Source organism: Palaemon carinicauda, chromosome 30 (genome assembly GCF_036898095.1).
Source record: "Palaemon carinicauda isolate YSFRI2023 chromosome 30, ASM3689809v2, whole genome shotgun sequence".
NCBI lineage: Eukaryota > Metazoa > Arthropoda > Malacostraca > Decapoda > Palaemonidae > Palaemon > Palaemon carinicauda.
The window spans coordinates 57,002,671-57,021,916 of record NC_090754.1 but is presented as its reverse complement, the minus strand read 5'-3'; the positions used below and the strand labels follow the sequence as shown (position 1 = coordinate 57,021,916).

General features: G+C 42.2%; 1 protein-coding gene across 2 annotated transcripts in view; it reads left to right on the top strand.

The window, feature by feature from the left end:
• The window catches only part of LOC137623151 (5'-3' exoribonuclease 1-like), a 52,214-nt gene that overhangs the window by 12,053 nt on the left and 20,915 nt on the right, over positions 1–19,246 (top strand). For both annotated transcript variants that reach the window (XM_068353839.1, XM_068353838.1), the window contains exons 3-12: positions 6,941–7,035; positions 7,772–7,985; positions 9,291–9,455; positions 10,073–11,080; positions 12,065–12,226; positions 13,137–13,304; positions 13,772–13,939; positions 15,271–15,470; positions 17,355–17,556; positions 17,942–18,062. In XM_068353839.1, the coding sequence (XP_068209940.1) occupies positions 6,941–7,035; positions 7,772–7,985; positions 9,291–9,455; positions 10,073–11,080; positions 12,065–12,226; positions 13,137–13,304; positions 13,772–13,939; positions 15,271–15,470; positions 17,355–17,556; positions 17,942–18,062 (2,503 nt within the window). The remainder of the gene's footprint in view (positions 1–6,940; positions 7,036–7,771; positions 7,986–9,290; positions 9,456–10,072; positions 11,081–12,064; positions 12,227–13,136; positions 13,305–13,771; positions 13,940–15,270; positions 15,471–17,354; positions 17,557–17,941; positions 18,063–19,246) is intronic.

Genomic DNA, 19,246 nt, shown 5'->3' with positions numbered 1-19,246 from the left:
AAGACGTTCTGGGATACGCTTATGATCTTCGAGTATTTTCACGGCTAATTGTTGAAGTATTCTCTCAGATTTCGGCTGTCGCTTTACTGGAAACCTTCTTATATTAGCTAGATAGCTTTTATATAGTCCTGATTAACGGTTAACGATCTTTTGCTTGATTTTGGAACCCCCTTTGGCTAACTCTTTGGATTCAAGATGTCTGACATTTCGCAAGCCCCCTCCCATAGACGATGTAGGTCTTGCAATAGGCGTATTCCGAAGGCCTCGGTAGATCCTCACACCGCTTGTTCTGACTGTAGGGACAGGCCCTGTCAGTTAGAAAATCGATGTGAGGAATGCGCCGGACTTTCGGAACTGGAATTTGTCCGTCTTTTGAAATATTCAACTAAGTTAGAGAGAGGTAGAGTTAGGAGGAGTTCTTCTCACTCTTCACTTTTTTCCTCACCTCATGATCCCCTACCTTTTCCTACCCCTGTAGTGGCTACCCCCGAACCTACTGTTTGCCCTCCGCCTGATATGTCTGTTGTTTTGCGTGCTATTCAGGCCTTAGGCGATAAAGTAGAGTCAGTGGTAAGTGATCATAAGTCTCTGATGGCCGAAGTCAAGGAACTTAAGGTCAAGAGTGCAGTGGGTGGAATTAGTGCCAGTGCTGTGACGAGTGCTAGTGTCAGTGCAGTGCCAAGTGCTAGTGTCAGTGCCAGTGTGGTGCGTGAGGATACTTCTGTGCGAGCCAGTCGTCCTCCCAGTCCGGGACCTCTTGCAAGCTCCCAAGCCCAGGGGAGAAGCAATGTCGAAGGGCATAAGGGTTCGGCAGGCCTTGTTAGGCGCACAGAAGTATCCTCGGTGGTTGCGGGCGTGTCTTCCAAAGACCGTCACTCCCACCTGCAGACGATTGAGCCCGTCTTTTTCTCGTCCGCTGATCAACTGTCAGGGAAGAAACGTTGGTCTCAGGTCTCGAGACCACTTAAACGCAGAGTCCAGTCCGCGAGTGCTCAGCCAGGTTGCAGTCATTGGCTCAGCTCTGACTCGCCGCAGTCATCTGTCGACTGCACTCCGCCCAAGAGGAGTAAGGTTCTGCCACAACAGAGCTCGACTGTTAAGGCTTTACCTCAGCCTACTGTAGTTTCTGCCGACCCCAAGTGGACTCTTCTACAGTCCATGCAAGCACAGCTTTCGGACTTGATGCGTGAGTGTCGGGCTGAGAGTGTTGCGCCTCCGCCTCCGCCTACACTCCCTCCGCCTGCGCTCGCTCCGCCTGCGCTCGCTCCGCCTGATCGCAGTACCACCTGCCAGGCGTACGATGTTGAGCCTCGTTCTGAGTTTGCTGTTCCCAGTGGTGTTCAGCCTCCGCCTTCTTTAAGGCAACCTTTACAATGGGATCAGGAGGATTATACCTCTCTTCCTCCGCCTCCACTTGCTGCTCCACCAGTGGTGCAACACTCGGTTGAGGTACAACAACCTCTCCCGTCCATGAGTCAGTCTCCTCAGCTCTCGCTGCAGCGAGCTCAACCCTCCACAAGGCAAGCACCACTACACCTTAGCCTTGCGCCTCAGGAGCCTCAGCTTGCGAGACATTTACCTTGTTCTGCGCAGCCTCTACCTCATCGCGCTCCGCTCACACCACAGGAACAGGAACTTGCTACTCCGCTTCCGCCAACAGCTCAGCAAGCGCAACCCTTGGGTTCAACCACTCATGCTAGGAGTCAGCCTCCTCCACCCATGCGCCTTCCTTCTGCTTCGTCTTTTATTCAGCCTTTGCAGTCTGAGCCTCAGGTTTTCCCTCAACAGTTACTTGAAGAGGAAACCACTAATATTGTTCCTACTCGTTCTGACTCTGCTGTTCAGCATTCTTGTCCGATCTCTTCGCTACACTCTGGTGATGAGGCGTCTGATGATGAGGCGGCACACCTGGATCCCTCGTCAGACGTGGATGAATCCAAGCCTTCTCCACAGTCTATTGACTTTCGTAAGGTCTTGGCTCTGCTTAGGGAGGTTTACCCAGACCACTTTGTCTCTGCTATTCCCCGCTCTCCGCCATCTGAGTTTTCGCTGGGCATACAACAAGCTAAGTCCACCTATACTAAGCTAGTCCTAGCAAGGTCCTCTAAGAGAGCGTTAAGGATCTTAGGGGAGTGGCTGCAGACTAAGCAACACCTTGGCAAAACTTCTTTCATGTTCCCTCCGACTAAGCTCACTTCGAAAGCGAGCGTTTGGTATGCCACAGGAGAAGCACCAGGCTTGGGAGTACCTGCCTCTGCCCAGGCTGACTTCTCAAGTCTGGTAGACTCGCCTCGGAGAACTGCAATGAGGCGCTCTAAGGTTTGCTGGACCTTCTCAGACCTTGATCACTTACTGAAGGGAGTATTTAGAGCATTTGAGATGTTCAACTTTCTAGACTGGTGCCTGGGGGCCCTCAGCAAGAAGACCTCTCCTGCGGACAAGGATTCTGCCATGCTATTAATGTCCTGCATGGATAAGGCCATTAGGGATGGATCTGGTGAGCTTGCGTCGATGTTTGTATCAGGGGTTTTGAAGAAAAGGGAACAGCTGTGTACCTTCCTTTCCTCCAGCATTACACCTTGTCAAAGGTCACAACTCCTTTTTGCTCCGCTCTCGAAGTTCCTCTTCCCCGAAGAGCTGGTTAAGGACTTGTCTGCTGCCCTGATACAAAAGGACACACACGATCTTGTAGCCTCATCGGCTCGTAAGTCTAAGGTTGCTACCTCAGTCCCCAAGACTTATCGCTCTCCAGTGGCTGATACCCCTGCTACGAGGTTCATACCGCCCTTTCGTGGTAGAGCCCCCAGCCGAGGAAGCTCCCGTCCAGACTCTTACAGGAGCAAGTCTAGGAAAGGCTCCAAGACATCTAAAGGAAAAAACTGACTCTCCGCATCTCCAGACAGCAGTAGGAGCCAGACTCAAGATCTTCTGGCGAGCCTGGGAGAAGAGAGGTGCAGACGCCCAGTCTGTCAGTTGGCTGAGGGACGGTTACAGGATTCCATTCTGCCTCAAACCACCTCTGACCACATCTCCCATCAACCTCTCTCCCAACTACAAAGAAGAGGACAAGAGGCTAGCATTGCACCAGGAGGTGTCGCTACTTGTGCAGAAGAAGGCAGTGGTTATAGTCCGGGACCATCAATCCCCGGGCTTCTACAACCGTCTCTTTCTTGTGGCCAAGAAGACAGGAGGTTGGAGACCGGTGCTGGACGTCAGCGCGCTCAACGCGTATGTCACCAAGCAGACGTTCACGATGGAGACGACGAAGTCGGTCCTAGCAGCGGTCAGACAGGAGGACTGGATGGTCTCGTTGGACTTGAAAGATGCCTACTTTCACGTTCCTATTCATCCAGACTCCCAACCTTTCCTGAGATTCGTTTTTGGAAAGGTTGTCTACCAATTCCAAGCCCTGTGTTTTGGCCTAAGCACAGCTCCTATGGTGTTCACTCATCTGATGAGGAATATAGCAAAATTCCTACACTTATCGGACATCAGAGCCTCCCTCTACTTAGACGACTGGCTGTTGAGAGCCTCCACGAGTCGTCGCTGTCTGGAGAATCTCAACTGGACTTTGGACTTAATCAGACAACTGGGTCTGTTAGTCAACATAGAAAAGTCTCAGCTCATTCCCTCCCAATCCATTGTGTACCTGGGAATGGAGATTCGGAGTCAGGATTTTCGGGCTTTTCCATCGGCCCCCAGGATAAGCCAAGCCCTAGAGTGCATCATGAGCATGCTGAAGAGGAGCAGTTGCTCGGTGAGACAGTGGATGAGTCTCACAGGGACCCTTTCATCACTGGCCCTGTTCGTCGAGCTAGGGAGACTCCACCTCCGCCCTCTTCAATTCCATCTTGCAGCTCATTGGGACAAGGGTTCGACTCTCGAAGCAGTCTCTATCCCAATCACCCAAGAGATGAAGACCACTCTCCTGTGGTGGAAGAACAATCTCCTTCTCAGGGAGGGCCTATCGTTGGCTATTCAGACCCCCAATCTTCATCTCTTCTCAGATGCATCGGACTCGGGCTGGGGTGCGACCTTGAACGGACGGGAATGCTCGGGAACGTGGAACGAGGAACAGGGATTGCTCCACATCAACTGCAAGGAGCTACTAGCAGTTCATTTAGCCCTGCTGAACTTCAAGTCCCTCCTGCTAGGCAAAGTGGTGGAGGTGAACTCAGACAACACCACAGCCTTGGCTTACATCTCCAAGCAAGGAGGGACCCATTCGAGGAGCCTATTCGAGATCGCAAGGGACCTCCTCATTTGGTCAAGAGGTCTAAACCTCACTCTGGTCACGAGGTTCATTCAGGGCAATATGAACGTCTCAGCAGATCGCCTAAGCAGAAGGAATCAGGTCATTCCCACGGAATGGACCCTCCACAAGAGTGTGTGCAACAGACTTTGGACCTTGTGGGGTCAACCTACCATAGATCTGTTTGCCACCTCCATAACCAAGAGACTTCCGCTGTACTGTTCCCCTGTTCCAGACCCTGCAGCAGTTCATGTGGATGCTTTTCTACTGAACTGGTCCCATCTCGACCTTTACGCATTCCCACCGTTCAAGATAATAAACAAAGTTCTGCAGAAATTCATCTCGCACGAAGGGACACGGCTGACGCTGGTTGCTCCCCTTTGGCCTGCAAGAAAATGGTTCACAGAGGTACTTCAATGGCTAGTCGACATCCCCAGGACTCTACCTCTAAGAGTGGACCTTCTACGTCAACCTCACGTAGACAGGTTGCACCCAAACCTCCACGCTCTTCGGCTGACTGCCTTCAGACTGTCGAAAGATTCGCTAGAGCTAGAGGCTTTTCGAAGGAGGCAGCCAGTGCGATTGCCAGAGCAAGAAGGGTTTCCACTCGTAGAGTCTACCAATCTAAGTGGGAAGTCTTCCGAAGCTGGTGTAGAGCCAATTCAATATCCTCTACCAATACCTCTGTGACCCAAATAGCTGACTTCCTTCTACATCTTAGGAATGAGAGATCCCTTTCAGCCCCTACGATTAAAGGGTATAGGAGTATGTTGGCTTCAGTTCTCCGCCACAGAGGTTTGGACCTTTCTTCCAACAAGGACCTTCAAGACATTCTTAAGTCTTTTGAGACGTCTAAAGAGCGTCGTCTATCCACTCCAGGCTGGAACCTAGACGTAGTCTTAAGGTTCCTTATGTCATCTAGGTTCGAACCTCTCCAGTCAGCTTCCTTCAAGGACCTTACCCTCAAGACTCTTTTTCTCGTCTGCCTTGCAACAGCTAAGAGAGTCAGTGAGGTTCATGCCTTCAGCAAGAACATTGGTTTCACGACCGAATCTGCAACATGTTCTTTTCAGCTCGGATTCCTAGCAAAGAACGAACTTCCTTCACGTCATTGGCCTAGATCGTTTGAAATACCTAGCCTCTCCAACATGGTAGGTAACGAACTAGAGAGAGTTCTTTGCCCTGTCAGAGCTCTCAAATATTATCTTAAGAGGTCTAAACCTATTCGAGGACAGTCAGAAGCCTTATGGTGTGCCATCAAGAAACCTTCGAGGCCCATGTCCAAGAACGGGGTTTCGTATTATATAAGGCTTCTGATTAGAGAAGCCCATTCTCACTTAAAGGAGGAAGACCTTGCATTGCTGAAGGTAAGGACCCACGAAGTAAGAGCCGTAGCTACTTCGATGGCCTTTAATAAAAACCGTTCTCTGCAGAGCATAATGGATGCAACCTATTGGAGGAGCAAGTCAGTGTTTGCATCATTTTATCTTAAAGATGTCCAGTCTCTTTACGAGAACTGCTACACCCTGGGACCATTCGTAGCAGCGAGTGCAGTAGTAGGTGAGGGCTCAGCCACTACATTCCCTTAATCCCATAACCTTTTTTAACCTTTCTCTTGAATGCTTTTATTGTTGTTTTTATGGTTGTTACGGTAGGCTAAGAAGCCTTCCGCATCCTTTTGATTTGGCGGGTGGTCTATTCATTCTTGAGAAGCGCCTGGGTTAGAGGTTTTGTAGAGGTCCTTTAGTAGGGGTTGCAACCCTATATACTTTAGCACCTTTGGGTTGATTCAGCCTCCAAGAGGAACGCTGCGCTCAGTAAGGAAGACGAACTTAAAAAAGAGGCAGAGTAACGGTTCAATTCGACTTCCTTACCAGGTACTTATTATTTCATTGTTATTTGAGATAACTGTTATATGAAATATGGGATACTTAGCTATCCTTTAATCTTGTACACTGGTTTTCACCCACCCCCCTGGGTGTGAATCAGCTACATGATTATCGGGTAAGTTTAATATTGAAAAATGTTATTTTTATTAGTAAAATAAATTTTTGAATATACTTACCCGATAATCATGATTTAATCGACCCTCCCTTCCTCCCCATAGAGAACCAGTGGACCGAGGAATAATTGAGGAGGTGTCAACAAGAAGTACTTGAGTACCTGGCCACAGGTGGCGCTGGTAAGTACACCCCCTTCTAGTATTGTGATAGCTGGCGTATCCCTCCATAGAATTCTGTCGGGCAACGGAGTTGACAGCTACATGATTATCGGGTAAGTATATTCAAAAATTTATTTTACTAATAAAAATAACATTTTTCATTTGGTGTCGACTACCCCCCAAAATTTGGGGAAGTGCCTTGGTAGATGTATGTATTTTTATGCTGGCACAGTAATAAAAGATTTAATTTGAGGAAAATTATCATTATTTATCTATATTCATGGACTGTTTTGTAAGTTCTTTTTGTTTAATTATTCTTTCATAATCAGTTGCTGTTTCATATGATTTATTCATTAATTTCTTATTTTTATATCCAGGTGCTGTTTCATATAATTCATTCATTAATTTCTTACATATGTTTATATCTAGGTGCTGTTTCATATGATTTATTCATTAATTTCTTATCTTTCTAGCCAGGTGCTGTTTCATATAACTCATTCATTAATCTCTTACATATTTATATCCAGGTGCTGTTTCGTTTAATCCAGCCAAGGAAAGTTTTCTTCATGGCAGTCGACGGAGTCGCACCACGAGCCAAGATGAATCAGCAACGTGGGCGAAGGTACGTCGTGCTTGGGTGCTATTATCCGCAACTTAATTTTCGCATGCATAGTAGTTGTAATTTAAACTTGTGTGTATGATATATCGTCAATTTTCCTATCGTATCTGGAAGTTATACTTTCCGCTTATAGATATATTTCGCTATAGAAGTTTCCAGCTGTTAAACTTGTAATATATACTCCCTGTTTAGAAGTATTGAATGTACAGAATGTCCTCAATTTAAAAACATTTTGAGATACAAACACAAATAAAACAGAAAATAACTAAGGTAAGATGAAGAAATTCTGCAATTTAACAATATTATATCATTTTATACAGTAGGCAAAACAACATTTGTAATAACTTGATCTCTATTTCATATGAAACCCGACTATTTATTGACTTTTGTGGCTTGAAATAGGCATGGAAGCCAGGGTAGGCCTACCCTATGCCAAAATTTAAAAAGTTTGACTTTCAAACAGCTTGAAATCATAGGCATGGAAGCCAGGCTAGGCCTACACTAGGCCAATATTTAAGAAATTTGACTTTCAGACAATTTGACATACAAATAGCTTCAAGGAACCAATCAAATTTGTAAGCTGAGGACCTGTATTATATTAACACATGAGTGAGCCACTTAGCTAGCACATACAATACAATAATACAATATACAATCTATATTACTGTATTATGAATTTGTCAGACAAAATATCACACGGACACGATTCATAGCTCTCATCACGCCACCTCGATTTCAGATTCCGATCTGCCAGGGAAGCCGTCGATGCCGAGAAGAAGGCGAGGGACCGCGGGGAAGTCTTACCTACCGAGGAGAGATTCGATTCTAATTGCATCACCCCGGGCACGGAATTTATGGCCCGCCTCGATACCCATTTACAGTACTTTGTAACGCACAAAATATCCCATGATAAATTGTGGCAGAACTGCAAAGTTATTTATTCAGGGCATGAGGTAATGAGCTAAGGCTTTTTAACAGGAGAAGGACACTCCAAAATCAAACCATTGTTCTCTAGTCTTGTGCAGTGCCATAACCTCTGTACCATGGTCTTCCACTGTCTTGGGTTAGAGTTCTCTTGCTGGAGGGTACACTCGAGCACACTATTCTATCTTCTTTCTCTTACTCTTGTTTTGTTAAAGTTTTTATAGTTTATATAGGAGATATTTATTTTAATGTTATTACTCTTCTTAAGATATTTTATTTTCCTTTCCTCACTGGGCTATTTTCCCTGTTGGAGCCCCTGGGCTTCTAGCATCCTGCTTTTTCAACTAGGGTTGTAGCTTAGCAAGTAATAATAATAATAATAAAATGTAGTGTTGGTCGAAAGTACATCTTTTCAACCTAGTTTTTTGTGGAGTATTTCATCTAAATAGTTATATCTTTGCAAAGAAATTTTGTAAAAGTATACATATAGAAATATTCTTGTATGCCTATGTAGATCAAAACTCTAATAATAAACGTAAATATCTCGTAATGTATGCAAGTATTGCTTACGTCCAGAGTATGTTTTGTGATTAAGGTCAGAAGGATTTGTATAAGGAAGTTTTTTTGTGGTCCTTGAATGCACTTGGCAATGTAAGACCTCCTCGTTCATGTTTAGACTTTTAGGTCAGTGTGTATATCCTAATCGTGAGCCAGGGTTTGTTGGATTGCAGGAAAATGAAGAAAGGTTTTTTTACCCATCTTCATTTGAGAAGCCTCGGAAATTTTAATTTTTCATTTTTACTTAAGTCAAGAGAGTGTTCTAGAAATAGGAATGAATGGCGAGCGATTGTGACGCAGTTCCGGTAGGCCCTGCTGCTTCCTCTAGTCACCTTGGATGACGACAGAGGTGGCAGCAGTAGGGGATTCAGCGTTATGAAGCTTCATCTATGTTGGATATGGGGGAGGGTGGGCTGGGGCACCCCAGCAATGCCAGCCGAACTCGGTTGAGTCACTTGTCAGGCTGGGAGGAGCGTAGAGAGGAAAGGTCCCCTTTTTTTCATTTGTTTGATGTCGGCTACCCCCCAAAATTGGGGGAAGTGCCTTTGTATATAGATAGACTCAAGTCAAGGATTTTTGCATTTTCTTATCATGAGAGAGAAGTTAGCAGTCAAAACTTAACCATTTAGGCTACCCCTTTAAGTTACATTGGGTCTATTATAAGTCTGTTTGAAATATCCAAAAACTTTTTTTTAAGTTTAAAATTATGTACTTCATATACTGTATTTAAAGATGGTTATGTAGTTTCGAGAATTAATTTTTTATTGTAATTTCAGACACCTGGGGAAGGTGAACACAAGATAATGGAGTATATTCGATACACAAAAAGCCAGCCAAACTATAACCCAAACACCCGGCATTGCCTCTATGGCTTGGATGCCGATTTGATCATGCTCGGTCTCACCTCTCACGAGCCTCATTTTTCTTTGCTACGTGAGGAGGTAAGTCTCGGAGGAACATTCTAGTTGTTACACCTTACGTGACTACGGTATAGACGTGAATTAATTCTAATAATGAGAATAATTCCCAGGCTTCTTTAGGTAACCTGTCTTCTCCTCAAGGCTGTTGTTCTGGTGCTTAGATGTCACCAGGGAAGGCAAAATTAGTTTGGAATTGTTAAATCACTTTGTCACACAAATGCTAGAGCTCTGGAGGTCATTTTAACCCTTTTACCCCCAAAGGACGTACTGGTACGTTTCACAAAACCCATCCCTTTACCCCCATGGACGTACCGGTACGTCCTTGCAAACAAATGCTTTAAAATTTTTTTTTCTTCATATTTTTTATATTTTTTTGAAAATATTCAGGCATTTTCCAAGAGAATGAGACCAACCTGACCTTTCTATGACAAAAATTAAGGCTGTTAGAGCAATTTAAAAAAAAATATACTGTACTGCAAAATGTGCTGGGAAAAAAAACTCCCCGGGGGTTAAGGGTTGGAAATTTCCAAAGAGCATGGGGGTAAAAGGGTTAATAAACAGTTCTAAGAATGTTTCACATTTTAGCTGGAAGACTGCCAAATACAATTAGACATTTCAGTTTTTCTTTTACATTTCAGGTACGGTTTGGAGGGAAGGAGAATAACTCCAGAACGCCAACTGCGGAAGACACAACTTTCCATCTGCTCCATTTGAGTTTAATGAGGGAGTACATAAGTTATGAATTCCACGAACTCAAGTCCACGCTACCGTTTCCGTTTGATTTAGAAAATGTGATCGATGACTGGGTCCTCATGGGTTTTCTCGTAGGCAACGACTTCATTCCTCACCTGCCAAATTTACACATCAATAAGGAAGCCCTTCCAAATCTATATCAAACTTATAAAAGTGTGCTACCTAGTTTAGGCGGATATTTGAATAACGGGGGCAAGTTGAACCTGGAGAGATTTGAGAAATTCGTCGAGAAGTTGGCGGAAATGGAAGTCGATCACTTTCAAGAAATGAGCGCCGACCTCAAATATTTTAATGCCAAAAAGTCGAAGAATGGAAGTGCTTTTAAAGTGAATAAGGGGAGAGCTGCTGTAAAAGAACTGGTACCCATGGAGTTTAGCGATGACGACGGCACGGACGACGACGGAGAGAACGACATTGAAAAGACCCTCGCAAAGCTAGGACTCGAGTCGCAGGCCGGGCTATTTGGCGACGACGATGAGGAAGAGGGCTGGGAGGAGGACGAAGAGTTCCGTCAGCACAAGCGGGAGTATTACATGACGAAGATGAACTACGAAAACGTCGATGCCGACGTGCTCGTAGAGCAGGCCACTTGCTACGTGAGGGGGATCCAGTGGATTCTCAATTACTATTACAACGGAATATGCTCCTGGTCCTGGTACTACCCGTATCATTACGCTCCCTACGTGTCCGACATCAAAGGTTTCTCCGACTTGAAGCTCCATTACGACATGGGGAAGCCCTTCCTGCCCTACGAGCAGCTCCTCGCGGTGCTTCCGCCTCTTAGTAAGAAGCACTTGCCGGAAGCATACCAGGGTCTGATGACGAAGGAAGACTCTCCGTTGAAAGAGTATTATCCTGACACGTTCCAAACGGACTTGAATGGAAAACAACAGGTGCGTGTTTTTGATTACAAATACCTTTGTCTTTAGATCTTGTAGGTTTTATCAATGGAAGTCCTCGTCATTGTCGTTGTTGTCGTCATCATTATTACTTTACTTACATTACTTTGATGGCTGCTTTTCCGGTCCCATACAGCAGGAGATACTTACTATACTTTGATGGCTGCTTTTCCAGTCCCATGCAGCAGGAGAACCTCTTTCTCTACAGGATCTCTGCTGTCGTTTTTACCTTGTTCGTTCAGAGTATTTTTCGTTTCAGATCACGCATTGTTCATTTACTGTTAAAGTGAAATAAGAAAGTCTTACAATAACCTTTGTCTTTAGATCTTGTAGGTTTTATCAATGGAGGTCCTCGTTATCATTGTTGTCATCATCATCATTACTTTACTTACTTTACTTTGATGGCGGCTTTTCCGGTCCCATACAGCAGGAGAACCACACTCTCTACAGGACCTCTGCTGTCGTTTTACCTTGTTCGTTCAGAGTATTTATCGTTTCAGATCACGCATTGTTCATTTACTGTTAAATCGTCACTGTTGTAAGACTGTTGAAATAAGAAAGTCTTCAGTTTCTTCTTGAAAGCCTTAATGTTATCATATTTAAAATTATTAAATTTATCTGAAAGTAATGTAGTAACTTAGTATTGATGGTAAGGTGCTTCTGTTGCATAGAGGGTTTTCAATAATGTCTATAATTTGATTGGAAGTTTATATTATTTTGATTCTAATTATAAGTAGAGATAAAGGGCGTAGGTACTGTGTTGTACACTCTATTAATGATTTTATGAGAGTTTTTTACCATACACTATTTGTTGATCTTGTCAATAGATGTATTCATAGAGTGATATATGTATCAAATTAGTATTGCATACATGAGTGGAATTTTAAGTATAGCAGGAAAAAAACCATCTCTCTCTCTCTCTCTCTCTCTCTCTCTCTCTCTCTCTCTCTCTCTCTCACACTTTGAATCTTGTTTCAGGATTGGGAGGCTGTTGTCCTCATACCTTTCATCGATGAGAAAAGACTTCTAGACGCAATGGCTCCGTGCAATGAGAAATTGACGGAGGGGCAAAAGTTGCGGAATATTCACGGGCCCATGTATGTTTATTCGTACACACCAGATAATCTCGGGGAGTATAAGGTAAGCCACTTTTAGATTTTCAGCAGAATGTGTTCTCGTCAGTGATGTGTATCGAATGTTTATAGATAGTTAAGTCATTTTTAGGTTTTCCAAATTTTTTTGATCAGTAGAGATTATTAGTTATATACTGTATATAGAAAGTCCTCAATTTACAAATTTGATAGGTTTCAAGATGTTTGTAAGTCAAATTTTCTTAAATTTTTTCCAAGGATAGGCTTCACCCATCTCGCATGCCCACAATTTTCAGCAGCAAAGCTCGACAAATTGTCCCGTTTTATATTGCAAATATCAGCAAAGCTCGACAAATTGTCCCGTTTTATATTGCAAATGTCAGCAAAGCTCAACAAATTGTCCCGTTTTATATTGCAAATGTCAGCAAAGCTCAACAAATTGTCCCGTTTTATATTGCAAATGTCAGCAAAGCTCAACAAATTGTCCCGTTTTATATTTCAAATGTCAGCAAAGCTCAACAAATTGTCCCGTTTTATATTGCAAATGTCAGCAAAGCTCAACAAATTGTCCCGTTTTATATTGCAAATGTCAGCAAAGCTCAACAAATTGTCCCGTTTTATATTGCAAATATCAGCAAAGCTCAACAAATTGTCCCGTTTTATATTGCAAATATCAGCAAAGCTCAACAAATTGTCCCGTTTTATATTGCAAATGTCAGCAAAGCTCAACAAATTGTCCCATTTTATATTGCAAATGTCATCTTGCTTACTGCATTAAAACAGTATCTCATTATGAGCATATGATACAATATCTGAGATTTTTGATTTCAGTAAAATTTTTTCTTGTATCCCGATGTTTTCAAGTTGAAGACTTTCATGCTATGAATGAAAAGGTTCTTTTTTTATTACATAATTGTAATCATTATCTATAACAATTATCGCAATCCGTACAATTGCAGGCACCGACGCATTTCCCGTCAGTTGGGGTGAACCACGCGTCGGTGGAATTAGTCCATCGAGATAAATGGGAAATCTTGCCCGAAAAGATATTCAAGGGCTTGTGCCCTAGAGTAAAGGAAGACCTTTACTTTGCCGGCTTTCCCACGCTGAAACACATCACCCACACGGTAATTATCTGTTCCGTTTTCTTTGCAGTTCGCAAAGTCCATGATATTTATCTGTTATTAGTTTGTGTCAATTTGTTACCCTGGGATGTTCTTCCTCAACTTGGGTAGTGCAAGACTTGTCCCATATGATAACAATGATTGCAATCCATGATATTTATCTGTTATTAGTTTGTGGTGATTGCAATCCATGATATTTATCTGTTATTAGTTTGTGTCAATTTGTTACCCTGGGATGTTCATCCTCAACTCAGGTAGCGCAAGACTTGTCCCATATGATAACAATGATTGCAATCCATGATATTTATCTGTTATTAGTTTGTGTTGATTGCAATCCATGATATTTATCTGTTATTAGTTTGTGTCAATTTGTTACCCTGGGATGTTCATCCTCAACTCGGGTAGCGCAAGACTCGTCCCATATAATAATGATTGCAATCGTAATTATATGATTTTTTTTTATCTTATAGTTCCACATAGCAAAGGAGGCAGTGAAAGTGTTTCAGCAAAACAGTCGTGGCGAGAATTTCATCCTGGACATAACCGAGCTTGAAATTAAGCCGAACTTGAAGGACTTGGCCAATCAGTTGGTCGGTAAAACCGTTTTTGTGTCGTGGCCTCACCTCGTAGAAGCAAAGGTAGGTTATTGTTCTTTCGTCATTTCAAAGTTCTTTATGGTAATGATAACTATTATTGCTAAATATTTCGTTTATTAACAGGATTTTAAGAAGTCGGCTTAATGAATGACCTCAATTTCAAGTATATGATTAAGAAAATACATATTGTTTTTATTGCTTAACCCTTTTACCCCCAATGGACGTACTGGTACGTTTCACAAAACTCATCCTTTTACCCCCATGGACGTACTGGTACGTCCTTGCAAAAAACTGCTATTTACATTTTTTTTTGCATATTTTTGATAACTTTATGTGAAACTTCAGGCATTTTCCAAAAGAATGAGACCAACCTGACCTCTCTATGACGGAAATTAAGGTTGTTAGAGCAATTCAAAAAATATATATTGCAAAATTTGCTTGAAAAAAAAAAAATGCCTGGGGGTTAAGGGTTGGAAAGTTCCAAATAGCCTGGGGGTAAAAGGGTTAACTGTGGAAGACAAAATCAAAGTAATCCTCATCACCAGAATCTTAGGAGGACGATTAAGAAATGACATCATTACGTCATACATATACCAAGGCACTTCCCCCTATTTTGGGGGGGTAGCCGAGATCAAAGAAATGAAAAAAATGGGCACCTTTCCTCTCTACGTTCCCTTGTCAGGCTGGGAGGAACATAGAGGGGAAAGGTCCCCTTCTTTTTCATTTGTTTGATGTCGGCTACCCCCCAAAATTGGGGGAAGTGCCTTGGTATATGTATGATGTGATGATTTAATTTCTTGATCATCCTCTTGAGATTCTGGTGATGAGGATTACTCTGCTTCTGTCTTCCACAGTTAACCCTTTTACCCCCAGGCTATTTAGAACTTTCCAACCCTTAACCCTAAGCATTTTTTTCTTTTTTCAAGCACATTTTGCAATATATATTTTTTAAATTGCTCTAACAGCCTTAATTTTTGTCATAGAGAGGTCAGATTGGTCTCATTCTCTTGGAAAATGCCTGAAGTTTTACATAAAGTTATCAAAAATATGCAAAAAAAAAAGGTAAATAGCAGTTTTTTGCAAGGACGTACCAGTACGTCCATGGGGGTAAAGGGATGAGTTTTGTGAAACGTACCAGTATGTCTTTTGGGGGTAAAAGGGTTAAATGTGTATATCAATATTTCATATCTGACTGAAATAAAAATTTACTTCACAAACATGTTTGTTGTTCATCACAGTACTTTGATTCTGTCTTCCGCAGTTAAGCGATAAAAACAATAAGTATTTTCTTAATCAAATACTTGAAATTAAGGTAATTCAGTTTTATTCTGATTCTGATTTCATACTTGAGCTATAAACTATCACATTTCCAGGTTACAGCCGTTGCTTCGATGTCTGAGAAGTATTATCGGGTGAAGGGAGGGGAGCTGAATTGTCAGGTGATGGAAGGCTTCAAGAGAGATGAATTCGTTTGTGCCAGGAATGGCATTGCTACCCAATATCATGATCGGTGGGGTATCAACGTTGGGGACACAGACATTCTGGTATATGCCGCAGCAATGACTGGGAGAAGGTATGTTCATACGCTCTTTTATTTCAGATATCCTCACTTGCCTTAGATGACCGCGGAGGTAGCAGCAGTAGGGGATTCAGCATTATGAAGCTTCATCTGTGGTGGATAATGTGGGAGGGTGGGCTGTGACACCCTAGCAGTACCAGCTGAACTCGGTTGAGTCCCTTGTTAGGCTGGGAGGAACGTAGAGAGTAGAGGTCCCCTTTTTTGTTTTGTTTCATTTGTTGATGTCGGCTACCCCCCAAAAATTGGGGGAAGTGCCTTGGTATATGTATGTATGTATGTATCCTCATTTGATATAGACTGTAGGGGGAATACCTTAATGTGGTGAAATAGTTTGTGTATTGCCATAATCAGCAAAGCTGTACTAGTCAGGGCCACCTCTACTCAGCTGATTTGCTGTAAGGGATCAGATTAAAGTCTCCAACTATTACCAATCCACAGTGGCCAGCGTAGTTATGAAATGGCCAAATCCTAGACATGGGTAAGGACATTTCTGAGGCCTTTGTCCTGCAGTGGACTAGATATGCCAGGGCACCAACCACCCGTTGAAATACTACCGCGAGAGACTGGCCAGACAGTACTACATTGGATCCTTCTCTCTGGTTACTGTTCATTTTTCCTTTGCCTACACGTACACCGAATAGTCTGGCCTGTTCCTTACAGATTCTCCTCTGTCCTCATACACCTGACAACACTGAGATTACCAAACAAGTCTTCTTCACCCAGGGGATTAACTACTGCACTATAATTGTTCAGTGGCTATTTTCCCCGTGGTAATGGTAGGATAGACTCTTTAGCTATGGTAAGCAGCTCTTCTAGGAGAAAGACCGTCCAAAATCAAACCAATGTTCTCTAGTCTTGGGTAGTGCCATAGCCTCTGTACCTTGATCTTCCACTGTCTTGGGTTTTCTTTCGCTTGAGAGTACACTCGGATACACTATTCTGTCTAATTTCTCTTCCTCTTATTTTGTTAAAGTTTTTATAGTTTATATAGAAAATATTTATTTCAATGTTGTTGTTGTTCTTGGAATATTTATTTTTCCTTATTTCCTTCCTTCACTAGACTATTTAGCCTGGTGGGGCCCTTGGGCTTATAGCATCCAGCTTTTCCAACTAGGGTTGTACATACATATACCAAGGCACTTCCCCCAATTTTGGGGGGTAGCCGACATCAACAAATGAAACAAAACAAAAAAGGGGACCTCTACTCTTTACGTTCCTCCCAGCCTAACAAGGGACTCAACCGAGTTCAACTGGTACTGCTAGGGTGTCACAGCCCACCCTCCCACATTATCCACCACAGATGAAGCTTCATAAGCTACAACTAGGGTTGTAGCTTAGCAAATAATAATAATGATGATGATAATTTGCTGTAGTTATCCCCATGATAAGAAAATTCCCTTCAAATTTTAATATTTAGGTACTAAGAAAGGGGGAGGGGGTGGGAAGAGTTGAAGTTGTGTGTATGCATATTTATCTAAATATTTAGCCATCCTTTTTGACGGTTCACTTACACCAGTAAATATCAATCGGTTATGAACCCTTTTACCCCCAACGGATGTACTGGTACGTTTCACAAAACTCACACCTTTACCCCCATGGACGTACCGGTACGTCCTTGCAAAAATCTGCTATTTCAATTATTTTTTGCATATCTTTGTTAATTATTTGAGAAACTTCAGGCATTTTCCAAGAGAATGAGACCAACCTGACCTCTATGACAAAAATTAAGGCTATTAGAGCAATTTAAAAAAAATATACTGCAAAATGTGCTTGGAAAAAAATAACCCCAATGGGGTTAAGGGTTGGAAATTTCCAAATAGCCTGGGGGTAAAAGGTTCAAGTTGGAAAGAACCTTTATTTTATATTTTCTTTTTAAAGGTACGCGCCAACTCCCAATGGAAGAGTTTCCCTAGAGAAATCGTGGTCGAGCATCATTCAGCCATACGCCTACCAGACTATAGTGAAGGATATAGCGGTTCACGATCCAGGGTACAGAGAGCACTTCAACGTAGAGGATTACTTCTCGCCACGAACCAAAGTGTTTATGCTCGGCCAACCGTATTATGGTTGTCTGGGAGAGGTGAGCGTGTTAATTTGATCCTAGGGATTCATTTCATTCAAGATACATTATAAGCAGTTGGTTCTTTTAGACCTTAGAGGCTTATAGCATCCTTTTTTTCTAATTAGGGTTGTATCTTATGTTAATTTGATCCTTGGGATTCATTTCATTCAAGATACATTATAAGCAGTTGGTTCCTTTTGTGGGTTTGTTATTTTTTCTAATGATATTGTTTAGTATATTATTATTATTGTTTTCATTATCTAAATGGAGGTTTATAGAGCAGGATCCATGTAAACTTAATTTTGAAGTAGCCAAACATAATGTTCCTATGGTTATTGACATATTTAGATGAAAGAACTCATGACGATCGGAACGTTTTTGTATATTCTCTCGTTTGTTAAAGGTTATCGAGATCAACCCGAGTCACAAAGGAAGGATCCGCGTTGTCATGACTGATCTTGGCGAACCCAACTTCGACGTAGTGAGGAGAAAGCAGGATGAAGTCGACACCAAGTATATGCCCGGTACGAAAATATAATCTATTGAGTTTATGAAAGATATGGAAAGGAAAAGAATAGATGATTGGGTTACAGTGGAATGCCCCTGTGATTTCAAGGGGTTGATATCATTTTCATAGAATTAATTGGCCTTTCAAAAACTGTTTGTTTGGGATTGTTGAGTAATGAAATTTTCCAAGTGTGAAAGAGAGTCAAGGTAGATCGCTCTGGTTGTAAGCCGAACTGTGGACCTTATTAAATGTTGTTACGATGTAAACAACTATATGATTTTGCCAGCTAAACCACCATTTCCAGGGCCAAGGAATCCAGTAGTATCAAAATAGATAAGGTAAAATCAACCTAATGCATAAGTTAATATTGGTAGAACCATCAAATTAAATACTTTTGCTTTTAGAGAAAGGGACATTTTACTTTTCATAATCTCATTTTGTTTACCAAAAGCTTGTTCTTCAAATGCTTTAGAAAATCAATCTTGTATAATCTAATACAGTACTTACTTACAAAGTAGTCAGAATTAATACATAAAGTACCCTGTTACTGATCCTTTGTAAAGCAATGAATGTTAGAAAAGTATAAAGCCAGCTAATCAACCCTTTGTTTTACCCTGCTGCCTGTGACAGTAACCGATTCAATGTAGACCTCTTAAAATCAGGCCCAGTAAGGAGGATATGATTACAATGACGGATGCAGCATACGCTTTGATATCGCATTTGCAAGTCAAACTTAAAGCAACGTACCAGAGCTTTAACTCATATGTTGCACCTTGTCCGTTCACTCTCGGTTATTACATTACACGTTTTGTTAAGAGCTTTTAGCAAAGAACTATGCGGTTAACCAGGTTAAAGATGGCTGCACCCAAATACGTATAAATACAATTGTATTTGGATTGGTTGTCATGTTTGAATGGCTGTGACTACAGTAGTTGGGTTAAGGACATTGCAGGTACCTAGTAGTGTTTGATTAAGAAGGACATTGCAGGTACCTAGTAGTGTTTGATTAAGAAGAACATTGCAGGTATCTAGTTGTGTTTGTTTGATTAAGAAGGACATTGCAGGTACCTAGTAGTGTTTGATTAAGAAGAACATTGCAGGTATCTAGTTGTGTTTGATTAAGAAGAACATTGCAAGTACCTAGTTTTGATTGATGAAGAACTTTACAGGTACCTAGATGTGTTTGATTAAGAAGGACAT